Here is a 25,126-nt window from a genome sequence, read left to right on the forward strand (position 1 = left end):
TCTAAAAAATGAAAATGTCCACCGTGGTTGCAGTGATATCCTTTGAGAAAGTTAAAAAATGTTAAGAGACAACAAACACATGGCAAGAAGTGAACTTTCTGAAGATGCCAAGTGAATTGGACATTGTCCATTGATTTCTGGGCTCACTAAATTCTTTAGAAGGGATTTTTAAAATTAATTCTCAGTCCTACTTCAGTTTGCCTCTCCAGCTATCTCCCCCAAAGTCAGACCCATAAAATTTGCCAAGTCCTTAGAGAAAAAGCCACCAAACCTCACCTAAACTAGATGAAGGAATTTAGGAGAGGGCAGGTTCAATAGCTTGCCCGGGGTTACTCCATGAAAGAGTAACAAAGTAGGGAGCCATACCTGGGAAAATCTGAATGCAGACCCAGAGTTCCTCACAATTATGCTATCTTGTCTCCTGACTGCTTTTGGTCTGCTACTCTCCCCATCCAGCTCTCCCTGTGGGTCCATTTTCCTTAGCTCAGGAAAGAACTGTAAGCCCTTCTCTCTTCACCATAGAAAGCCACTTTCTGAGAACTACATGTAGTCTATCAGAAGTGAGTGGAGTATTTCTAAATTTCTAAATATTCAGAGACTGCTCCTCTGTGGGATGCTCTTGTCTGGCAAATATGAGGGCAGGACCCTGGTGTAGGACAGACAAATTTCTTATACATACCGTCTGCACCATCCTGGTGAGCCCTGGCCTTTGTCACCAATCCTTAAGACCTAGCTTGGCACTTGGTCCTTAGTGGATGCATAACAAGCATCTTCTTTGAATAAGTGCCATGATAGGACCCCCAGCAAATTTAAGAGGAACTTTGCTTGTTTAATTTTTTATGGACTTTAATGAAGCCCAGTGAGAGGATTTAATTATAATTATTGCCATGCAGTTACTTCTCAAGACTAGGAGGGCAAGGGTTATAATTAAGGTTTGGGTATACCCTGGCCTTTGAACAAGCCCTATTAGTATGCACCCCATCAGACTCTGCTTTGGTGCTAAAACCTGCCTGCAAGGCAGCAGTCTGCTAGGCTCAGGAAAGCATGAGGTAGAAAATGGAAGGGGGAGTGGTGGGGCCAGGGTCACTGTGCGCAACCAAAGGACCCAGCTTAGAGAAGAGGATTTTTGTCTTTGTGGTTTGAGGCATGGGTTGCATTTCCATCTTTGTCCCAAGAAGCCAATGCGGAGCATGGCTACAGAGGGATGCTAGACCTTACCCTTTTCTGGAATCCTTTGGGTGCATGAGATTAGCCCGATCCAGTGTCAGGAAAGAGACTCCTGAATTCCTGTCCCACACACAAGGTCAGTCTCCCATCACTGAGTCTTCCTCAAAGGGAATCTGGGCTATTGTGGGGGCCCTTGTGTCCTAGAAAATGAAAATTTCCTTCTTAAATCCATCCCAGTGAGATAGGCCTGTCGCCATCCTCTTCTCATAAATCTGTCCTGTATGTCTCCCATCTCATCATAGTTACAACGGTGAGGGTTTACTGGGTACTTCGTATCAGCCAGACATTGTGCAAAGTACTTTGCATGCATGTTCTGACTGAATTCTCACAAGAATTCTAGGAGGTCGCTATGACTGTCTACTACCCCCTTTTAGAGATGAGGAAACTATGACTCAGAATATTTAAATCTAAGCTTCACACAGCCAGTAGGTCACAGTGCCAGAATTCAAACTCACTTCAGACAGCCCGCAAGTTCATCCTCTTAGCCATGGCCGCCTAGAGTTTCATGGAATTACAGAAATCCACACAGTCCGTGACTGTTCTGTAGGGCTGTTCTTGACTGAAAGAGTGGGACTCTGGAGACTCTAAGGCCTTGAACTGACATTATGGGGATCCCTGTTGCCTGAATTTCCAAGCGTCTATGCAGATATTCCAAGCATCATCTTTTCTCCCAAAAGAAGCCATCGGGAAAATGAACTAACCAGGAATGTATCTTCAGCAAACAGGATTAGTGAAAAACATTTTACATCTGGTAAACAGCTGTTGGCAACCCTTTAGAATAGTATTATAACCATTAAAGAAATTTGGAATCTTCCCACTGGTAGCCCAGTCAGTTAAGCATCTGACTCTTGGTTTCAGCTCAGGTCATCATCTCAGGGTTCTGCCCACATTGGGCTCCGAGCTCAGCACAGAGTCTGCTTGAGATTTTCTCTCTCTCTCTCCCTCTGTCCCTCCATCCTTGCATTCTCTCTCTCTCTCTCTCTCAATCATAAATAAATAAATAAATAAATAAATAAATAAATGTTTTTTTTTTTAACTCTTCCCACAAAGAAAACTCAGATCCTGACAGGTTTATAGGTGAATTCTTTCACCCTTTGCAAGCTCTTCTAAAGAAAGAAGGAAAAGAAGACATCCCCCAACTCATTTCATGAGCTAATATATCCTTAATATCAAAACCAGAAAACAATGTAAGAAAGGAAAATCTGAACTCTACCTCACTCTTAAACATAGATGCAACACCCTCAAGTGTGTAGTAGCAAACCGAACCCAGGAACATATGAAAATAGGATACATCATGATTAATGTAGGTTTTTCTTAAGATTGAAAGGTTGATTTAACTGTCCAAAATTAACTGATGTAATTTATCACATTAACAGATTAAATGGGAAAAACCATGTGACCTTTTCTATACCTATAGAAAAAAATGTTTGAAAAAATTCTATATCCATTCTTTTTATTTTTTTTAATTTTTTTATTGTTATGTTAATCACCATATATTACATCCTTAGTTTTTGATGTAGTGTTCCATGATTCATTGTTTGTGCATAACACCCAGTGCTCCATGCAGAATGTGCCCTCTTTAATACCCATCACCAGGCTAACCCATCCCCCCACCCTCCTCCCCTCTAGAACCCTCAGTTTGTTTTTCAGAGTCCATTGTCTCTCATGGTTCGTCTCCCCGTCCGACTTACTCCCCTTCATTCTTCCCCTCCTGCTATTTTCTTCTTTTTCTTTTTTCTTAACGTATGTTCATTATTTGTTTCAGAGGTACAGATCTGTGATTCAACAGTCTTGCACAATTCACAGCGCTCACCATAGCACATACCTCCCCATTGTCTATCACCCAGCCACCCCATCCGTCCCACCCCCCACCACTCCAGCAACCCTCAGTTTGTTTCCTGAGATTAAGAATTCCTCATATCAGTGAGATCATATGATACATGTCTTTCTCTGATTGACTTATTTCACTCAGCATAACACCCTCCAGTTCCATCCACGTTGTTGCAAATGGCAAGATCTCATTCCTTTTGATGGCTGCATAATATTCCATTGTGTATATATACCACTTCTTCTTTATCCATTCATGTGTCGATGGACATCTTGGCTCTTTCCACAGTTTGGCTATTGTGGACATTGCTGCTATAAACATTGGGGTGCACGTACCCCTTCGGATCCCTACATTTGTATCTTTGTGGTAAATACCCAGCAAGTGCAATTGCTGGATCGTATGGTAGCTCTATTTTCAACTGTTTGAGGAAACTCCATACTGTTTTCCAGAGTGGTTGCACCAGCTTGCATTCCTACCAACAGTGTAGGAGGGTTCCCCTTTCTCCGCATCACTGCCAACATCTGTCGTTTCCTGACTTGTTAATTTTAGCCATTCTGACTGGTGTGAGGTGGTATCTAATTGAGCTTTTGATTTGGATTTCCCTGATGCCAAGCGATGTTGAGCCATCTGGATGTCTTCTTTGGAAAAATGTCTGTTCATGTCTTCTGCCCATTTCTTGATTGGATTATTTGTTCTTTGGGTGTTGAGTTTGATAAGTTCTTTATAGATTTTGGATACCAGCCCTTTATCTGTTATGTTATTTGCAACTATTTTCTCCCATTCTGTCGGTTGTCTTTTGGTTTTGTGGACTGTTTCTTTTGCTATGCAAAAGCTTTTTATCTTGATGAAATCCCAATAGTTCATTTTTGCCCTTGCTTCCCTTGCCTTTGGCGATGTTTCTAGGAAGAAGTTGCTGCGGCTGAGGTCAAAGAGGCTGCTGCCTGTGTTCTCCTTTAGGATTTTGATGGACTCCTGTCTCACGTTTAGGTCTTTCAACCATTTGGAGTCTATTTTTGTGTGTGGTGTAAGGAAATGGTCCAGTTTCATTCTTCTGCATGTGGCTGTCCAATTTTCCCAACACCATTCGTTGAAGAGACTGTCTTTTTGCCATTGGACATTCTTTCCTGCTTTGTCAAAGATAAGTTGACCATAGAGTTCAGGGTCCATTTCTGGGCTCTCGATTCTGTTCCATTGATCTATGTGTCTGTTTTTGTGCCAGTACCATACTGTCTTGATGATGACAGCTTTGTAATAGAGCTGGAAGTCCAGAATTGTGATGCCGCCAGCTTTGCTTTTCTTTTTCAATATTCCTCTGGATATGCGGGGTCTCTTCTGGTTCCATACAAATTTTAGGATTATTTGTTCCATTTCTTTGAAAAAAGTGGATGGTATTTTGAGGGGGATTGCATTGAATGTGTAGATTGCTCTAGGTAGCATTGACATCTTCACAATGAAAGACATCTTCTTCCAATCCAGGAACATGGAACATTTTTCCATTTCTTTGTGTCTTCTTCAATTTCTTCCATGAGTATTTTATAGTTTTCTGAGTACAGATCCTTTGCCTCTTTGGTTAGATTTATTCCTAGGTATCTTATGGTTTTGGGTGCAATTGTAAATGGGATCGACTCCTTGATTTGTCTCTCTTCTGTCTTGTTGTTGGTGTATAGGAATGCCACTGATTTCTGTGCATTGATTTTATATCCTGCTACTTTACTGAATTCCTGTATGAGTTCTAGCAGTTTTGGGGTGGAGTCTTTTGGGTTTTACACATACAGTATCATATCATCTGCAAAGAGTGAGAGTTTGACTTCCTCTTTGCCGATTTGGATGCCTTTGATTTCTTTTTGTTCTCTGACTGCTGTGGCTAGGACTTCTAATACTATGTTGAATAGCAGTGGTGATAGTGGACATCCCTGCCGCGTTCCTGACCTTAGGGGAAAGCTCTCAGCTTTTCCCCATTGAGAATGATATTCACTGTAGGTTTTTCACAGATGGCTTTTATGATATTGAGGTATGTACCCTCTATCCCTATACTCTGAAGAGTTTTGATCAAGAAAGGATGCTGTACTTTGTCAAATGCTTTTTCTGCACCTATTGAGAGGATCATATGATTCTTGTTCTTTCTTTTGTTAATGTATTGTATCACGTTGATTGATTTGCGGATGTTGAACCAACCTTGCAGCCCAGGGATAAATCCCACTTGGTCGTGGTGAATAATCCTTTTAATATACTGTTGGATCCTATTGGCTAGTATTTTGGTGAGAATTTTTGCAACCATGTTCATCAAGGATATTCGTCTGTAATTCTCCTTTTTGATGGGGTCTTTGTCTGGTTTTGGGATCAAGGTAATGCTGGCCTCATAAAATGAGTTTGGAAGTTTTCCTTCCATTTCTATTTTTTGGAACAGTTTCAGGACAATAGGTATTAATTCTTCTTTAAATGTCTGATAGAATTCCCCTGGGAAGCCATCTGGCCCTGGGCTTTTGTTTGTTGGGAGATTTTGAATGACTGCTTCAATTTCCTTAGTGGTCATAGGTCTGTTCAGGTTTTCTATTTCTTCCTGGTTCAATTTTGGTAGTTGATACATCTCTAGGAATGCACCCATTTCTTCCAGGTTATCTAATTTGCTGGCATAGAGTTGCTCATAATATGTTCTTAGAATTGTTTGTATTTCTTTGGTGTGGGTTGTGATCTCTCCTCTTTCATTCATGATTTTGTTGATTTGGGTCATTTCTTTTTTCTTCTTGATAAGTCTGGCCAGGGTTTTATCAATCTTGTTAATTCTTTCAAAGAACCAGCTCCTAGTTTTGTTGATCTGTTCTACTGTTCTTTTGGTTTCTAGTTCATTGATTTCTGCTCTGATCTTTATTATTTCTCTTCTCCTGCTGTGTTTAGGCTTTATTTGCTGTTCTTTCTCCAGCTCCTTTAGGTGTAGGGTTAGGTTGTATATTTTGAGACCTTTCCTGTTTCTTGAGAAAGGCTTGTATTGCTATATACTTTCCTCTCAGGACCGCCTTTGCTGTATCCCAAAGATTTTGAACAGTTGTGTTTTCATTTTCATTGGTTTCCATGACTTTTTTTAAATTCTTCTTTAATTTCCTGGTTGACCCATTCATTCTTTAGTAGGATGCTCTTTAGCCTCCATGTATGTGAGTTCTTTCCGACTTTCCTCTTGTGGTTGAGTTCTAGTTTCAAAGTATTGTGGTCTGAAAATATGCAGGGAATGATCCCAATCTTTTGGTACCAGTTGAGACCTGATTTGTGACCTAGGATGTGATCAATTCTGGAGAATGTTCCATGGGCACTAGAGAAGAATGTGTATTCCATTGCTTTGGGATGGAATGTTCTGAATATGTCTGTGAAGTCCATTTGGTCCAGTGTGTCATTTAAAGTCTTTATTTCCTTGTTGATCTTTTGCTTAGATGATCTGTCCATTTCAGTCAGGGGGGTGTTAAAGTCCCCCATATTATTGTATTGTTGTCAATGTGTTTCTTCGCTTTTGTTATTAATTGCCTTATATAATTGGCTGCTTCCATGTTAGGGGCATAGATATTTATAATTGTTAGATCTTCTTGTTGGATAGACCCTTTAAGTAGGATAGAGTGTCCTTCCTCATCTCTTGTTATAGTCTTTGGTTTAAAATCTAGTTTGTCTGATATAAGGATTGCCACCCCAGCTTTCTTTTGGTGTCCATTAGCATGGTAAATGCTTTTCCACCCCCTCACTTTCAATCTGGGGGTGTCTCTGGGTCTAAAATGAGTCTCTTGCAGACAGCATATGGATGGGTCTTGTTTTTTAATCCAGTCTGATAGCCTGTGTCTTTTGATTGGGGCATTTAGCCCATTTACATTCAGGGTAACTATTGAAAGGTATGAATTTAGTGCCATTGTATATTGCCTGTAAGGTGACTCTTACTGTATATTGTCTGTGTTCCTTTCTGATCTATGCTGCTTTTAGGCTCTCTCTTTGCTTAGAGGACCCCTTTCAATATTTCTTGGAGGGCTGGTTTCATGTTTGCAAATTCCTTTAGTTTTCGTTTGTCCTGGAAGCTTTTGATCCCTCCTTCTATTTTCAATGACAGCCTAGCTGGATATAGTATTCTTGGCTGCATATTTTTCTCGTTTAGTGCTCTGAAGATATCTTGCCAGTCCTTTCTGGCCTGCCAGGTCTCTGTGGATAGGTCTGTTGCCAATCTAGTATTTCTGCCATTGTAGGTTACATATCTCTTCTCCCGAGCTGCTTTCAGGATTTTCTCTTTGTCTCTGAGACTCGTAAGTTTTACCATTAGATGTCGGGGTGTTGACCTATTATTATTGATTTTGAGAGGGGTTCTCTGTGCCTCCTGGATTTTGATGCCTTTTTCCTTCCTCACATTAGGGAAGTTCCCTGCTATTATTTGCTCCAATATACCTTCTGCCCCTCTCTCTCTTTCTTCTTCTTCTGGGATCCCAATTATTCTAATGTTGTTTCGTCTTATCTTATCACTTATCCCTTGAATTCTGCCCTCGTGATCCTGTAGTTGTTTATCTCTCTTTTTCTCAGCCTCTTTATTTTCCATCATTTGGTCTTCTATATAGCTGATTCTCTCTTCTGCCTCATTTATCCTAGCAGTTAGTGCCCCATTTTTGATTGCACCTCATCAATAGCCTTTTTGATTTCGACTTGGTTAGATTTTAGTTCTTTTATTTCTCCAGAAAGGGTTTCTCTAATAACTTCCACGCTTTTTTCAAGCCCAGCTGTATCTTTAAAGTCATGAGTCTGAACTCTAGGTCCGACATCGTACTAATGTCCGTATTGAGTAGGTCCCTGGCTGACGGTACTACCTCTTGTTCTTTTTGCTGAGGTGATATTTTTCGTCTTGTCATTTTGTCCAGAGGAGAATAGATGAATGAGAGAACAAAATGCTAACAGGTTGACAACGTCCCCAGCAAATATACTGTATACAAATCAGAAAAGACGAAACCAGGGGAAAAGAAAGGGAAAGAAAGAAAAAAGAAAGAGAAGAAAAAAAGATAAAACAAAAACAGAACAATACAAAAAAAAGCAGAATATGATCAAATATGATCAGGCTAGTGCATAGATCAGTGCCACACACTAGATTTTGGGCGTATTTTGGTCTGTTAGAAAAAAGTGCCTCCTAAAATTTTAAAGGAAGAAAGACATATATGTACAAAATAAGGGTTGATACAATGAAGGGATGGAAGATGACTGTAAAGATGAAAATTATAAAAGATTTTATAAAAGGAATTGATAAGAAGTTGTTTGAAAAAAGAAAGAAGAAGATTAAAAAAAAAAGGGAGAGAATGTGATCAGGCAGGAGACTAGAACAAAGCCATACACTAGTGATTTAGGGTATATTTTGATCTGTTAGAAGAAACTGTATCTCAAAATTTTAAAGAGAGAACAACTTATATATATATGCCAAAAATAAGGGTAACTACTATGAAGGGATAACATATGACTCTAAAAATGAAAAATAAAAAATGTTTTTTTTAAAAAAGGGATTGATAAGATGTTGGTTGAAAAAGGGAAAAAGAAAAATTTAAAAAAATGTTAAAAAAATTAACTTTGATGAACTAATGAATCATGGTAAAAACAGCCATGAATTCTATGTGCAGTATTCCCCTAGCGCTGGAGTTCTCCCGTTCTCCTTGATCGATAAACTTGGTCTTGGCTTGTTGGCTGTTCGTGCTGATCTTCTGGGGGAGAGGCCTGTTGCCATGGTTCCCAAATGTCTTTGCTGGAGGCGGAATTGCCCCGCCCTTGTCGGTCCGGGCTAAGCAAGCTGCTCGGGTTTGCTCTCAGGAGCTTTTTGTTCCCTGCAAGCTTTCGGTACAGCTTTGGAGGACCAGAGTGAAAATGGTGGCCTCCCAATCTCCACCCAGAGGAGCTGAGAACTCAGGGTCCCGGTCCTCAGTGTACCCCCAGAGAAAAGCAGTCACTCCCGTCTCCCCGGTCTCCGGCCGCACTCCGTGCTCACCCGGCCCGTGACCAAGCGTTTCTGTCTCTGGCACCCAACCCCGTGTGGAGTCTCCAGACCCAGCAGATCCCTGCGGTGCGCTCCCGCGCCGCTCCTCCTGGGGGAAGGAGGGGAGTCTCCCCGGCTCTGCCGCTTGTTGGGTCCCTGCTGGAGGAGCAGTGGCCCGACTGGGCCACGGATCACAGTTTATGGCAACCCCGAGCTGAGAGCCCGCGCCTCAGCTCCATCTCTGTAGCCGGCTTCCCCGCTCCGATACCTGGGAGCTCTGCCGCACTCAGCCACCCCTGGTCTTTCTGTGACCCCGAGGGTCCTGAGACCACACTGTCCCACGAGGGTTCCACCCCCCGCTTAGCCACTGGAGCGACGTCCCTCAGCAGAGCCGACTTCTCAAAGGTCCGATTTTGTGCTCCGCGGCTCTATCACTTGCCAGAAGCGGCTGACGGAGGCCCCCTCCCCCGCCGTCTATCCTCCCGAATATCGCCTTGGATTCACTTCTCCGCACGTCCTACCTTCCAGAAAGTGGTCATTTCTCTGTTCAGAGAGTTGTTGCTACTCTCCTCTTCGATCTCCTGTTGAGTTCGTAGGTGTTCAGAATGGTTTGATCCCTAGTCAGCTGAATTCCTGAGACCAGACGAAATCCAGGTCTCCTACTCCATCGCCATCTTGCTCCGCCCCTCTGTATCCATTCCTTATACATGTATTTTTAAAATCTTAGCAAACTAGGAATAAATGGGAACTTCCTTAACTTGAGAAATGTAATTTATAAAAACCTACAGCAAACATTATACCCAATGGCTCACTGTTAAAGGCATCCCCCTTAAGCTTAGAAAAAGAACAGAATGAATGCCCAGTATGCTTCTGCTCAACACTGTCCCTCCCAGAGTACCTGGCCAGTATAGTAAGGCAAGAAAAAGAAGTAAAAGGTTAAGTATTTGAAAGGAAGAAATGTAGCTGTCATTATTTGTGGACAATACTGTCTATATAGAAAACTCGGAAGAATCTGAAAAAAATGTATTAGGAATAAATATGACTTTAGCAACAGTCCTGGTTACAAATCAATACAAAAAAGTTAATTACATTTCTGTACTCTAAAAGGAAAACAAATAGAAAATATTTTCTTAAAAAGATATCACTTACATGGGTGCTTGGGTGGCTCAGTCAGTTAAGCATCCGACTGTTGATCTGCTCAGGTCATGATCTCAGGGTGGTGGGATCGAGCCCTTTGTCGGGCTCCCTGCCCAGCGAGGAGTCTACTTGTCCCTCCCTCCCTGCTCTTCCCTCTCTCTCTCTCTCTCTCTATCTCTCAAATAAATAGCATCTTAAAAAAAAAGATACCATTTATAACAGCAACTAAATTGTTTAAATCTCTAGGAATAAATCCAACAAAAGAGATGCAAGCCCTTTTTGGAAACAATTTATAATATTTTATTGAAGGACCTTAGACCTAAAATAAATGAAGAATTTTGCCATACTTTTGAATAGGAAGATTCAGTAATCTTAAAGACGATTCCCCTTAGATTTATCTATAAATTCAAATCCCAGTAGGTTGTTTGTTTGGAACTCAAAAGGTGATTCTAAAATGCTAATGGAAGAAAAGACAATAACCAAGATAGTTCCACAGAAGAAGATGGAATCTGATTGGGGTGAGGACCTACCCTATCAGATACCAAATTTTATTTCAAAGCTGTAGTAATTAAGATGGCATAGATTTAACATAGGCATTCTATTAAACCAATGGAACATACTGGAGAGCCCAGAAAAAGATATAGCATGGAGACTTGATTTATGGCAGAGCAGGCTTTGCACATCAGAAGGGAAGGATGAACTATGGCATTGGGCTAATTGGATATCCTTGTGGAAAAAGATGAAATTGGATCCCTCCCTTGTCAAAAATCAATTCCGGGTGGATTAAAGACTTAAATGTGAAAAGCAAAACTATAAAACTTTTAGAAGACTATAGAGAAGTACATCTTTATGACCTTGGGATAAAAAAAAATCATATTCAAGATTTTTTAAAGTATAAACCACAAGGGAATATATTGTAAATTTGACTGTATTAAAAATAAAAACTTCAGTTTATCAAAAGACACCACAGAGTAAAAATACAAGTTATAAAGAATTCATCTCCAAAATATTAGAACTCCAAACTTAAGAAAATAATAAATAACCTGAGGAGAAAAAATAGACAAAGGACACGAACAGGCATTTCATACAAGACACAAGAATGGCCCATACACGTTTGAAAAGAAACTCAAGCTCATTAGTACTCAGAGAAATTAATTTGAAACCACAACGAGATATCATTTCACACCCACCATAGACAGGTATTAAAAGCAGGGCATTTTCACATGCTGGCGAGATTGTGGGATAACAGGAATTGCCATTTGCTGCTGGTGGAAGTGTAAATTGTTACAGCCACACTGGGAAACAATTTGTTATTACCTAATAAAACTGAGCAGGCTCATACCCTGTGGCCCATCAATTCTACTTGTGGGTATGTATCGTGGAGAAGCTCTTGCACGGGGGAGGGGGACACACAGGGGACATATACAAGAATGTTCATAGCAACATCGTTCATAACAGCCCCAAATTGAAAATCACCCAAATTACATATAAATGATAGGATGGCTAAATGGTGGTATATGCATGCAGTGAAATACGCACTGGCAGTGAAAATCCACCACAAAAACGTAGTATTGAGCCAAAGATGCAATGCACAGAAGAATATGCTCAACGTGAATCCCATTCATACCATGTTCAAAAACAGGCAAATTTAAACAACATGTTGTTTAGGGATGTATGCCACAGTGGTAAAATTACATAGAAAAGCACTGGAATGATGAACACCAATTTCAGCACTGTAGTTATAGGAAGGGGGGCAGGGATCTGATTATGGAGGAATATACAGGAGGCCTGTCAGTACAGTATTCAATTTCTATTTTTATTGTTTCTTACATTGGATGGTATGTATACGGGTGTTAGTTTTATTATTCTTCTTTCAGTGATACATAAAATTATATACACTTATTTGTATACATAATATATTTATCATTTAAAATTTCCATAACAAAGGAAAATAGCAGAGCAGAGATGGGGGCTGGTGGGTCTGCAAAGGTCAGGGGAGGCAGAAAGTGAGCGTGACCTGCTCAGGTAGCTGAGAAAAGACCCAAGGCTGAAGGAGGTGAAGAAGTGAGGGGGAGCGGGGAGCGTAGGAAGGTGAAGCAGAAGCCAGATCACAGGGAATATTCGAGGCTTTGATGACTACCTAGGAGACATAAACTTAGTAGTCTTCACAGATACTTTGCTGACCTATCTGTGTACTTTAGAAGATTTTTTTTTTTTTTTTTTGAGGTAGACCTAAAGGGACCTGCTGCCAACTCACAAATGAGTTCTCTTTCTCAGACAGCATTTTTACTCACAGGACAAATAAACAGCACTGGGTGCCCACTCCTTGCTCATCAGGCTGAGCTGGCTCTGACAGAGACTGAGATAGAAAGAAAGGAGAGCAGGCTGGCAGAAGGAGCCCTGACTCTCTTGGGACCTTGGTTCTGCCAGAGAAGGAAGAAGAAAAACAAAAAATAACACTATTTTACCAGCCTTCAGATCTGTTCCACATTACATGGGGCACTGGACAGGAATGGTAGTTATCACGAATGTAACATATCCATGAGCACAGAAACAGAACGCTGAATTTGGCAGGATGGTTTTTTTCTAGGGCGCACAAACCTGCCTCATATATAGGACCCCTTTAGCCATATTGAAATATAGAAATGGTAAGTGTTGGGGCACCTGGGTGGCGCAATTGGTGAAGCGTCCAACTCTTGATTTCAGCTCAGGTCATGATCTCAGGGTCATGAGATTGAGCCCCACATTGGGCTCCATGCTCAGTTCAGAGTCTGCTTGAGATTTTCTCTCCCTCCTGCTTATGGTCTGTCTCTGTCTCTCTATCTCTAAAATAAATAGATCTTAAAAAAAAAAAGGAAATAGTGTTAACCTTGGTGTCCTACAGAAAGGGCTCTGGGGTTCTCACTTCCATTGTCCACCTGACCACCCATTTGCCGGCCATCTCCACAAAATCATGTAAACTTCTTATCTGCGTTTCATCATTGGTAAAAATGGGGAGAATGACCATGAATATGGTATAGAAGTTAGCACTGGAATTACAGGGTACAATCACAAACCCTCTTGGAGCTCAAACAAGCCTCTCCTGGCAGCACCCCGAGCACCTCGAACTTCCCCCACCTCAGCACACCTCATGCTCATATAATTATGGATTTAGCTGCCTTGTTCGCTGCATTAACCCCAGTGCTAGGACCAGATAAGGTCCACACACTACAATTGCTGAGTGCGGCTCTTAAGACTCTTTTAATCTGTACAAGGGAATGAGTTTTTAACTTTATAAAGTTGGACAGTTGACTCCAAATTATCCGTAGTGGTGGGTACAGACACTATCACCTAATACCTAATTTTCTGTCTCTAAAATGCAGCCCTTCTCCTAACCCTCAGTGAACAGTGTATGTTCGAGGCCCTTGTTAGCTCCTGGGTATACGGGGATGCAGAAGCACAACGGGCTCCAGAGTAGTTCACGCTCCTTGGGGAAGACAGTCGCCCCGTGCCCACTAAGTTACCGAAAGCTATGAGCCCTGCGGGAAATAGCTGAGCGCCACGGTATGGGTGGGAGGGGGACAGCAAACTGAGCTTTTGGAGAGTTGGGGACATTCTCCTCTGGAGGAATAGGGCTGCTTCTTCCCATCCCCCACCACACACCTGGGTCCTGCTTTCAGTTCAGACGGTGCAGGGCTGTTGCATAAAAAAACGTAGATGCTCCACCCACCCCATCCCCACCCCGTGCAGCAGCTCTTCTCTTTCCAGATGGAAGTAAGTAGCATTTATGGAGCTCTGATAATGTGCTCAATAACTTACATGGATTACTTTCGTTAATCCTCATAACAGCTCTGAGACAACTACCATTACTTCCCCCATTTCACAGATGAGGACATGGAGGACCCACAGAATTGAGTCACTTGCCCCAATCACAAACCCTGGCAAGTGCTAGACCCACATGCCTGAATACTAAGCTAGACCTCCCCTCCAGACTCCCGAGTCGGAGCCACATTCTGCACACCGTGTGTGGCCGCTGGGGAAGGAACTGGGGCCCTCAGAATGTTGCAGCAACTCTGTGCCAGACTCCGTGCCTGCTTCCTCAGCCTCATTTAACACCTCAAGACCAGGAAATGCCCAGAAGCCACACAGCTGTGGATTCTTCTGCTACTGATAAAGCTTCTTTTAAATAAGTCATTTCCTTCCAAAAAGAGGAAAAAATGTTTTTAGACTGTAGCAGAAATATCCACCCCGTGCTCAAATACGCACCCTCTGGTCTGACCCCGCTCAAGCCCCCAAACACTATGCCAGGAAGCACCAGTTGCTGGAAGACCTCCCATCCGGCCACACGTCCCTTGTGGCATAGGGACCTGAGGTCACTACTGATCCCGCCACCAGAGGCCCATTCACTCAGTCTTGTGACAGGAACACACTTGCCTCCTCGGAAGCTGGCCATCGACCTGGTTGTCCCAATTTACCAGGTGGGGCATTCATTTCTGTCTTGTTCTGTCTGTCCTCCTTCCCGGCCAGTTTCTCTCTCCTCTGTCTTTATCTTGCTCTCTTTTCCTATCACTTCATTTGTTCGTTTGTTCATTCGTTCATTCATTTGTTCATTCATTCGTTCCTTTTTCTTTGGGCCTTATTTATTGAGATTGTATCCGATCCATCGGTTTCCATTCTTGATTTCTCTCCTACTCAGGTAGCCCTCTGCCATAAGGATCACTGGCCGCCATCAACAAGCTGAACCGTCCCTATCCCCTCCTCTGACCAGCCCCAGGGCTTGGGCTGCGTCAAGCTCAGGCTACTTGGATTTTCCTGCCAACTAGATAATATATTCATATCTTTTTAAAGATTTTTATTTATTTGAGAGAGAGAGAGAAAAAATGGGCAGGGAGGAGGGGCAGAGAGAGAGAGAGAGAGAGAGAGAGAGAGAGAGAGAGGCAGACTCCCTGCTGAGCAGGGAGCCCAATGCAGGGCTTGATCCCAGGAGCCTGAGATCATGACCTGAGCTGAAGGCAGACACTTAACCGACTGAGCCACCCAGGCGCCCCTATATTCATATTTTTTATCAGTTTTATTGAGCTATAGTCACATACATTTAAGTTCAACCATTTTAAGGATACAGTTCAATGACTTTTGGCAAAGGTATAAAGGCATGTGATGACTACCAAAATCAAGATACAGAACAGTTCCATCACCCCAGAAAGTTTTCTTGTGCCCCTTTGCAATCAGTCAGTCCTCTCCCCTCACCCCTGACCATTGGCAAGCTCCGTTTTCTGTTACTATATTTTGGGCATTTTTAAGAATGTCATATAAATGGCATCACAGAATATGTAGACTTATGGGGCGCCTGGGTGGCTCAGTCATTAAGTGTCTGCCTTCGGCTCAGGTCGTGATCCCAGGGTTCTGGGATCGAGCCCCACGTCGGGCTCCCTGCTCAGCGGGAAGCCTGCTTCTCCCTCTCCCACTCCCCCTGCTTGTGTTCCCTCTCTCGCCGTGCCTCTCTCTATCAAATAAATAAACAAAATCTTAAAAAAAAAAAAAGAATATGTAGTCTTATGTGTCCTGCTTCTTAAGATGGTGTTAAGATTTATCCACGCCATTGCATGTGTTGCCAAGGAGTAGTCCACTGTGGTTGTAACACAGTTTGTTCATTCATTCACCAGTTGATTGGCATTTGGGTTATTTCCAGTTTGGGTCTAAAATGAATGAAGCCACTGAGAACATTCATGTATGAGTCCTTGTATGGACATATGTTTTCATTTTACTTTGATAACTGCTTGTGAGTAGGATTGCTGAGTAGTGTGGTAAGTGTATATTTAACTTTATAACAAGTGGCCTACTTGTTTTCCAATGTGGTGGCACCATTTTACATTCGACTAGCAGTATATGAGTTACAGTTGCTCCACATTCTCACCAACACTTGATATGGTCAGTCTTTTTAATTCTAACCATTCTCATAGGTGTGTAGTGGTATCTCATGGTAGTTTTACCTCACATTTTCCTCATAATTGGTGATGTTGAGCATCTTTTCAAGTGCTTCTTGGCCACTTGATATATCTTTCATGGCATCTTTACCCATTTTTGACTGGGTTGTTTGCCATTTTCTGTATGGGTTGTAAGAGTTTTTCTGATATTTTTTCATCTGCCTTTTCTTCTTCCTTCCTTCCTCTATCCCTCTGGCTCTACTTCTTTCTCCCACTAGGTCCCCGTCCCAGTTCCTGAGAAACACACCCCTGCCCCCAGAGTTGTCCATGATCTCCCCTTCTCTCCCTCCTCCTTTGCCTCTTTCCTCCTTGTCCACACATGTTCTCTCTTCTCCTCCAGGACACCTCAAAACCTGAGAATCTGGCCTCACTTCCCATTCCATATCAGAAAGCACTCCATCACAAGCCTGCTGATCTTAGTCCTGCCTAGGTTTAATGTTCCAAAAAGGGGGAAGGACCCTCCTCTCCAGACGAACAAACACCTAGAGAAGTAAAAAGCCTAGTGTCAAGGAGGGATGGCTTTGCATTCTGGCATCTTCCTCCTCCCTAAATAATTAATAGTGTTTACAGATAGAAGGGCTTTTTACTCAAACACAACACTGGAAAGTCATGGGTATTAAGTGAAGTGCATCCTGCTTAATCAGTGGTCCAACCGTCTCCAAGAACATAAGATTAATTGTTCACATAACAAGGCTCTCCCCTTGGCACATCTCCCAAGCCCAGCAGGGATTTATCTTGCCCAGTCACAGGGAAGGAGCAGCCTAGCCCAAAGCTGGCAACTTGTCTTCTCTGTTTACGAGAACTGGTGTGACAATATTTGATTGCAAAGCTCAGAGAATTTTACGCAGTGTTAGTGCTAGATAGGTGACTATGGAATTTTTTTTTAAGAGCTTACTTAGATATACTTCACCTGCCATACAGTTCACCCATTTTAAAGTATACAATTTAGTGGTTTTAATAACAACCATTACCACAACTTTACAACACTTCATCACCTCCAAAAGAAACCCTGTAACTCTTCAACTACCACTCCCATAACCCTTCTTATCCCTAACCCCTAATCTACTTTCTATCTCTACAGATTTGTCTATTCTGAACATTTTACATAAATGGAATTATATAATATGGTCTTTTGTATCTGGCTTCTTTCACTTAGCATAATGTTTTCAAGGTTTATCCATGTTCTAACATGTATCAGTACTTCATTCCTTTTATGGCTGAATAGTATTCCATTGTACAGATACACCACATCTTTTTTATCCATTCATCAGTTGATGGACATTTGGGTTATTTCTACCTTTTGGCTATTATGATCAATGCTGCTATAAACATTCATGTATAAGTTTTTATGTACTAGGAGTGGACTTACTGGATCTAATGCTAATTCTGTTTAATCATTTGAGGAACCACCAGACTATTTTCCAAAGGAGTGACACCATACTACATTCCTTCCCACCAGCAACTGTATGAGAGTTTCAGTTTCTCTATGTTCTCCCCAACCCTTGTTATTATCTGACTAGAATTGTTCTCTGATCCTATAACTATGTCCTCGAACTGTAAAACATACATACATAGCACACATATCTTCAGACAATCGTCAGCAAAGAACACACACAAAACTACCAAGTCATGCCTACCGGCACATACCTCTAGAACTCACACACATACACATAGAATCCCACACAAACATTTACAATCACAGGTTCTTTACAGACAGTCACACACGGTACACATGCATATCAACCCACAGACTCACATGTGTGAACGTAATCAGACAAAAAACAGACCAATGCTCTTGCACAAGTGCGTACAATTGTGATGGGGTGTGCACAAACACAGAACCAAAGACACATGCACTCAATAACGCATTCCCTCTTGCCCAAACACACATACACAAACAAGAGTTGTACCCGAAAAGCATAGGCCTAAAAAAGCACACATATACAGTTACCCTCACTCATGGGGGGATAACTGAAGATAGATTGAATGTATTTACTCTGGGTGACATGGAGATGGTTGAGATTATATCAGTCCTTGGTCTACTGGGTAGGAAGACATATTCATTCATTTATTTTTTCTTTAAGTTACAAGTCCATACTGAGCACATAGAAAAGACAAGACCTCTGTGAGAGGTGCCAACAAGGAAATGAGCAAGGTCATAGGTCTCACAGGCAGGGTGCCAGGAGAGTAGTTTCTGGGTGTGTCCAGCACTGTTGCTCCCTCTTTCATCCTGGCAAAGTGAACGCTATTCAGATACACCCTTCATAAATCACTGGATAAACTGGTGTGTCTGTGTGTGTGTTAACACTAGCACTAGTAAGAGTGTGGGCTCAGGACCTAGATTATGCTGGTTTAAAATTTGATTTCTTATGAATTAAATGATCCTTCCCTCAGTTTCTCTTCCCAAATTAGGGATGATAATAGTACCTTTAGTAAGGATTAAATTAGCTGTTACTTGTAAAGCACTTAAAAGTACCCGGCCAGTGTAATGTTCTCATTAGCAGCCATCATATCATTTTCTGAGAGTACATTTCCATAGAGCGGGTGAGTGTGCTGGGAGGGGGGTGGGGAGAAGCCAGGGGGAAAGATCAAGGAGCCTGGCAGTGCCCCGCTGACTGGAAATTGGATGAGTCTTCATCTTCCACCATATCTGAGCAGTCATTTGGAATGCAGCCCTGGCATGCCACCCCAGCAGGCCATAAACCAGTCTAGCCCCACCCGCTCTGCCCACAGCCCCAAACCACAGCAAAGATGCACGATGGGCGGCACTGGGCATGGCTCTTGGTTTTCAGCTGTGTCAGGCCTTTTGGCAGCAGCTCTGCTGTGGGCCTGGCTTATGGCACTCACTGGTTCTGCTTGGCTGTCTTTTCTGTCTATTGTAGGTCAGCACTTACCACCCTGTACCTGCCTCCCCAGGACATTCCACAGCCATCGTCAGTCTGTCTGGCTCCCAGAAACACCTCTCAGCAAACATGTGAGTAACAAGCTCAGCCCTCCATGTCCAGGTCCTGGCCAGAGGGGTCCTCGTGGCCATCCCTCTGCCGCCAAGCATCACCACTCCCAAACCATCCCACCCAGAGAGACAAGAGCTCCCCTTCCTTTGTATCCTTCAATGGAAATAACGCTGAAAAACACAAACTGGCAAACCACATCAACCTAACTCATTATTCTACAACAGTAGAAAGAAACTGGAAGAGTATACACGAAAACACTGCTGGGAGGTTGGCTATTGAGCAATTTCTACTGACTTCCTTCAGATTCAAAATGTTGGGTCATAAATAGATACTGCTTTAGGATCAGCGGAAAATAAATATAGCATTTTAGAGGGGGAAATCCTTGTGGATGAGAACACACCCCCAGCTCCTTTGATAAAACCTCCCAGTGTCTCATAGTCCTTGGAGTCTAGAAGGACTTCTTGATGTCCATCCTGAGGCCATACACTGGTAACCTGAATCTGGCAAGCCAACGTGGGTTCTTTTTTTTTTTAACTCAGGCAGATATTCTCACTTTCACAGCCTCACTAGTGTCTCCCCCCCTCCCCCACAACGCCTACCTGGATGTTATTTATCTGCCTGACTCCTGTGCGGACCGCAGAGTGAAAGTCACTGCTCTCCCCCAGGGACATCTTGCGATGCTACAAGCCCATTCCCCTCCAGCCCACCACGCAGCCAGGATCCACTGTGTGCTCACAGACTAAAGTCAACTCCTGCCTACATTCGCAGTGTCCACGTCCCTGCCTACATTAAGCCACTCCTGGGGGTCAAACATGTCCTCTCAGGAGAGGGAGTGGATCAGAGAGGCTTGTGATCTCTCCTTTCCCTTAACTTGCTGGCTGCAACCATTTCCTTGGGTGATAGTCTGAGCAGTATGAAAAAGCACCCTGAGCAGTAGCCATCACTTCTAGGTTCGAGACCAGGCTCTGCCACTAATCCCTGGCCACCAACTCCTGTCTCTGTCCTAGGCCGCTCTCCCCACTGTCAAAATGCCAGGGTGGCCTAGCTTAGCGATTCCCAGCCCTGTGGCACTCTGTGGAGGACACAGGAGTCAGGGAGGGCAGGGGTGTGGGCCCTCCGCGGCTGCTTCACCGCCATGCTCCATCACTACTGCCTGCCTTCCATCCCGAAAAAGTTTGTTATCACTGACCCAGGGGACAGGGGTCCCTGAGGTTCTGCTTCCCTTCGCCCTCTGCTGGTTCCATGGCCCTCTGCCAGGCACGCTCACCTTCTTCACCAGTTCCCTTGTCTCCGCAGGTTTGTAGCCCTGCACTCCTACTCAGCCCACGGACCGGACGAGCTGGACCTGCAGAAGGGAGAAGGCATCAGGGTCCTGGGCAAGTACCCGGATGGCTGGCTCAGGGGCGTCTCCTTGGTCACTGGGCGGGTCGGCATCTTCCCCAACAACTATGTCATCCCCATTTTCAGGTGCGTCCCCTCTGTTCTCAGGCAGCAGAGGTCGGGTCACCAAGGCCGGGGGCCATCTGTGGGTTGCATCGCTGAAGGACTTAGTGCTCCTTCAGAGCGTGGGCCAAGAAGTAGCCCTAGTAACCCCCTAACACTTTATTTTTTTTTAATAGTAACAAGTTATCTTTTTTATAGCTCTTCACATTTTACAAGCACTTTCTCATCTTTTACCTCATTGCCTGTGCCCAAGAGTCCTTCCCATAAGGTAGATAGTATTTTCCAGATGAGGAAAGTAATGTACAGAGTTAAGCAACCAGCTCAAGAACGGGGTTTCAGGTTTTCACTGTATAAACCCCCCAAATCCCATTCACATCCCGCCCCCTGACACTCCCATCTAGTCAAATAATGGGAACCTGCGACGATCAGAAGACCCTCAGAGCATCTTGGGAAACTTCCTAGGACACTAAGCCAGTAGGCAAGTTTCCGTGACTCAGACCACCACCTGTCCATCCACACCCCAGGCCGCAGGCAGGTTACCCTGGAGGTCCGTGTCCCTCACAGCCTTCCCAACCTTTTTCATTCTCTGGCACACCTGACACTTCCGCTTTGTCTGGCTGCTCGGACCACGACCACAGAGGCACACGGGTCCCAGCACCGCCCGTGGTTCCTCCTCTCTCCACCCCACGCCAGCCCAGGCACAGTGTGTCACAAGGCAGTGAGGCCAGCCCCACACACCAAACACTGGCTTTATGACATACCTCCGAGGAAAGGGATAACCCATTGTACTCTCTGGGGGTCAGACCTGGAGTCATATGTCCAGTTTGGGGGACCTTCATGTAGGTGGGGCCCGGTGTCCGGAGGAGAGCAACAAGGATGGTGAGGAGACAGAAAAGTACACCACAGGAGAAACTGTTAGAGAAACTAGGGTTAAGCTGCAGAAGACGAGGGCCAGAGGGACCATAACAGGCTGTGTAGACAGGAAATCTGTTTCCTGTGGGGGCAGCGAACCAGTGGATGCATCTTAGAAGGTTTTGGTTCAGTAAAAGGCTACACTTTCTAATGCATATATTTTTCCAGTAAGGTTGGCTGGTGAGGTGGTAGACCCCCTTTCTAGGAAGCACAAGTGTGGGCAAACTCTGGGTTTCCATAGATCCAGGCTTACATGAAATGATTTCTTCACATGGCAGAAGGTTAGAGTAGAAGTTATTTCCTTCACTGGAAGGTTCTTGGAATTTGTTAAAAAGTTGAAAAATCTCCATACGCAAACTAAGTGTGTCTTTAACTGATGCTTTAGTTCATTTGTTCAACAAATATTTATTGAACACAAACTGTCAGGTACCTTTCTAGACACTTGGAGAAACACCATTGCACAAAATCTCTGCCCACTGGAGCTTACATTCTAGTGGGACAGACAGACAAATAAACAAGATATATAAGCAACATATATGGTGTGTTAACAGTAAAGGCTAAGAAGAAAAATCAGAAAAGCAGGATAGAATTTGTGGTGGGGGGTGGTGATTAAAATTTTAATATGTTGGTCAGGAATGGCCTTACTGAGAAGGAAGAAGGAAGGAAATGAGGCAGGTGTATTCCACACCACGGGAACAGCAAGTACAATTGCCCTGAAGTAGGAGTATGCCTGACCTGAAGGCCAATAGGACTGGATCAGAACAAGTGAGGGGGACAGTAGTAGTAGATGAGGTCTACTACGCAACAGATCATCTATAATTTCCTAAGGCATAATGAGGAATTTGGCTTTAACGCTATTGCAGGGTTTTGAGTATAAAAGTGACATGATCTAACTTACATTTTAACCAGAATCCCTGTAGTTGCTGGCTTGAGAGTAAACCATAGGAAGCACAGAGACTAATTAAAATGATATTATAATAATCTGGAGGAAAGGTGAGAGTGAAGTGAGCCAACGTGTCAGCCATGGAGGCAGGGAGAAGTGGTTAAATTCTGGGTATACTTTGAAGGTGGTCACAACAGGATTTTCTGACAAATGAAATATAGGGTGTGAAAGAATAGAGGAGTCAATGTGAGTCCTCGTCTTTTGCCCTGAGTAACTGGAAAATGGAGTTGCCTTTTATTGAGAGATTTGGGAAAACCAAGAGGAATGGGTTGAAGAGGTGGGCGGCGGGGGGGCAAAAGCTCAGCTGGCCACAGACTAAGTCTTGGATGCCTTTAGTAATCCCGGCAGAGACTCTGGCAAATGATTGAGTACACAAGCCCAGCATTTTAAGGAAGAAGGTCCGGGCTTGAGATGGTATTTAAAGCCCTAGGACTAGATGAAATCATCTCGGTAGGATCAGTTGCATTAGAGAGAATGACAGTGAGCCAGAAACTAAAATCTTCATGAAATAAGGGGACAGGCTGAAAGAGAAAATGGTAACAAGCTAGAGTGGCAGGTGGTAGAGTCTGATACTACCAGTCAATGCTGGGGAGGGTGGGAGAATGGTCTAGAGGTGCCAATGAAGAGCAAGAAGATGCCCACTCTAACTTATGACCGTTTCCTCCATGACAGGAATTCTCTAGGGACTATGTCTACTACTAGGGCATTTGCTTATGCATCAGGCCTTAGCCCAAAGTCCTGGTTATTCTACAGAGGGAAAAAAAAAAAAAAAAAAACCTTTAGAATAAGAGTAACCATGTAATTTGTCACCCAAACTAGGACACTTTTAAGAAAAAAAGAGACACACACTTTTAATACACCAGGAGAACAGGTGTAAACTGAGACTCTCCTAGGAAAAGCTGGACAAATGGTTACCCTAACTAGAATGCATGTAGGATTCCATTCCAGCGGATTTCAAGACTCTAGCTTCCCTTTCCTTCCATCTTGGCTATTCTCCTAGGTACACCTATTGTGTCCTTAGGCAAGTCATGAGCATCTAGACTCACCCACTCCAGGATGGCACCATGTCAAACAGTGGATGGAGTGTCAGCCATAGGTTGCCATTGAATATGTCCCCCATCTCAAGTTCAGAGAATCCTGAACATGTGTATACAGAGGTGCCACTTATATGGATGGGTGTGTTTGCTTCTAGGGAACCAGAATTTCCAAGAAGAGCAAGTCCCTGTCAGAGTATATTCTCCAGAGGGCTATTGGGTGACAGAGGATCAGTGCTTCCTGTGTGTGAAGTTCTCTTGGTGGCCCCCTGATGCAAAGAAAGGTCCCATTGTCACTGATCTTAGACATGGGTGATATATGCCCAATTTTCCTACCTGGGAGCAGCTCACCCTTGTTCTTGACCACCCTTTCCACTGTGGGAGGTTTAGCTCCTTCTGCCTCTCAAGGCTGAATATTGTTGTCCTTTGTCCTACTTTTAGCAGGTTGTTTTAGGACTAGGGGGTTGGACTACATGTACAAGGCCACTTTTGGCTCTTTGGTTGTGTGTTTGTGTGAGGCTCTCCTCCCATCTTTGTTTTTCTGTTTGCAGTGATGCTTCTCACTGCCACCAGCCCCCTTGGTGTAGAGTACAGCCTTTTATAAAAGAGCCAGGGCTTGGGACACCTGGGTGGCTCAGTCAGTAGTTAAGCATCTGCCTTTGGCTCAGGTCCCAGGGTCCAGGGATGGAGCCCCACATTGAGCTCCTTGCTCAGCGGGGAGCCTGCTTCTCCATCTGCCTGCCGCTCCCCCTGCTTTATGCTCTCTCTGAGAAATAAGTAAAATTTAAAAAAAAAAAAGAGCCAGGGCTCAAAACTTTGAGGTGCCCCCTGAGCATTTGCACATTTGCTTTTATTAGCATTATTCCCTAATAAACTGGGCCTGCCAGAGTTTTAGGACTAACTATAGAGAGACTAGAGCTGACCAGACTGGAAGGGTTTTCATTTAAGATTCAGCAAGTGAGCCTTTTAATTACCGAGGGAGGAAAAGGCTGCACCTGCTGCTGCTGGGAACAGTTTTGGAAATGTCTTTCCTATTGTCAGCCCATTTTACAGGATCCAACATCTTGAGGCCCCCATTCAAAAGACGGGCAGATGCAGCCCTTTGCCATGGAGGCCAGTGCTGGGGATTTCTCTCCACTGCTCAACCCTTGGCTCCAGAAAATAGTCTGAGCTCTTACTGGCGGGCAGCCCGTTCCCTTCACTGACCACATCCCCAGGGACGTGAGGCAGGGTGTTGGCCATGGGTGGGAGGCCCCTCACTGCAAGCATCATCCTGGGCATCTGGCTGCATCTGTTTCATGGGCAGAGTGGACCCTATTGAATGATGCCTCACCTACAACGGCTACTACAGCCAGTACAACGGGCTGGCTCATTGTTAAGCTCCATACCACTTTTTCAGGCAAAAGGCAGAGAGAAAAGGAGGAGGAAAATAAGGGGAAATGCCCCAAAGAGAAACCCGCAGACATTAACAGGAAGGCCACCAGGGAAGGCACCTCTGAGCCAGGGCCTTGGGCAAGTCAGTCCTTCCCAGGGAGTTAGCAGAGGTTATTTCATCAACAGAGTGACAAGCTGACCCATGGACTGCTCAGGAGGGGCTGTGATCTTGGGGTAGGATTTGTAAAAGGGCAAGAAGGGTATGTAAAATGACAGCCATTCCCCATGGGGTTCAGGGAGTAGCCAGCTGGAAACAACTGACAAGGGATTGCTGTTCTATAAA

At 43.8% G+C, this 25,126-nt stretch overlaps 1 protein-coding gene across 3 annotated transcripts in view; it reads left to right on the forward strand.

Moving 5' to 3' along the window:
* SH3RF2 (SH3 domain containing ring finger 2) overlaps positions 1 to 25,126 on the forward strand; it is a 133,745-nt gene that overhangs the window by 83,234 nt on the left and 25,385 nt on the right. For all 3 annotated transcript variants that reach the window (XR_003521978.2, XM_027604985.2, XM_027604984.2), the window contains exons 6-7: positions 19,006 to 19,097; positions 20,374 to 20,544. Coding sequence is in view for 2 of the 3 variants with exons in the window: in XM_027604985.2 (XP_027460786.2) it covers positions 19,006 to 19,097; positions 20,374 to 20,544 (263 nt within the window). In the remaining variant the exon portion in view is untranslated. The remainder of the gene's footprint in view (positions 1 to 19,005; positions 19,098 to 20,373; positions 20,545 to 25,126) is intronic.

The sequence above is a fragment of the Zalophus californianus genome, chromosome 5, assembly GCF_009762305.2.
Source record: "Zalophus californianus isolate mZalCal1 chromosome 5, mZalCal1.pri.v2, whole genome shotgun sequence".
Classification (NCBI taxonomy): domain Eukaryota; kingdom Metazoa; phylum Chordata; class Mammalia; order Carnivora; family Otariidae; genus Zalophus; species Zalophus californianus.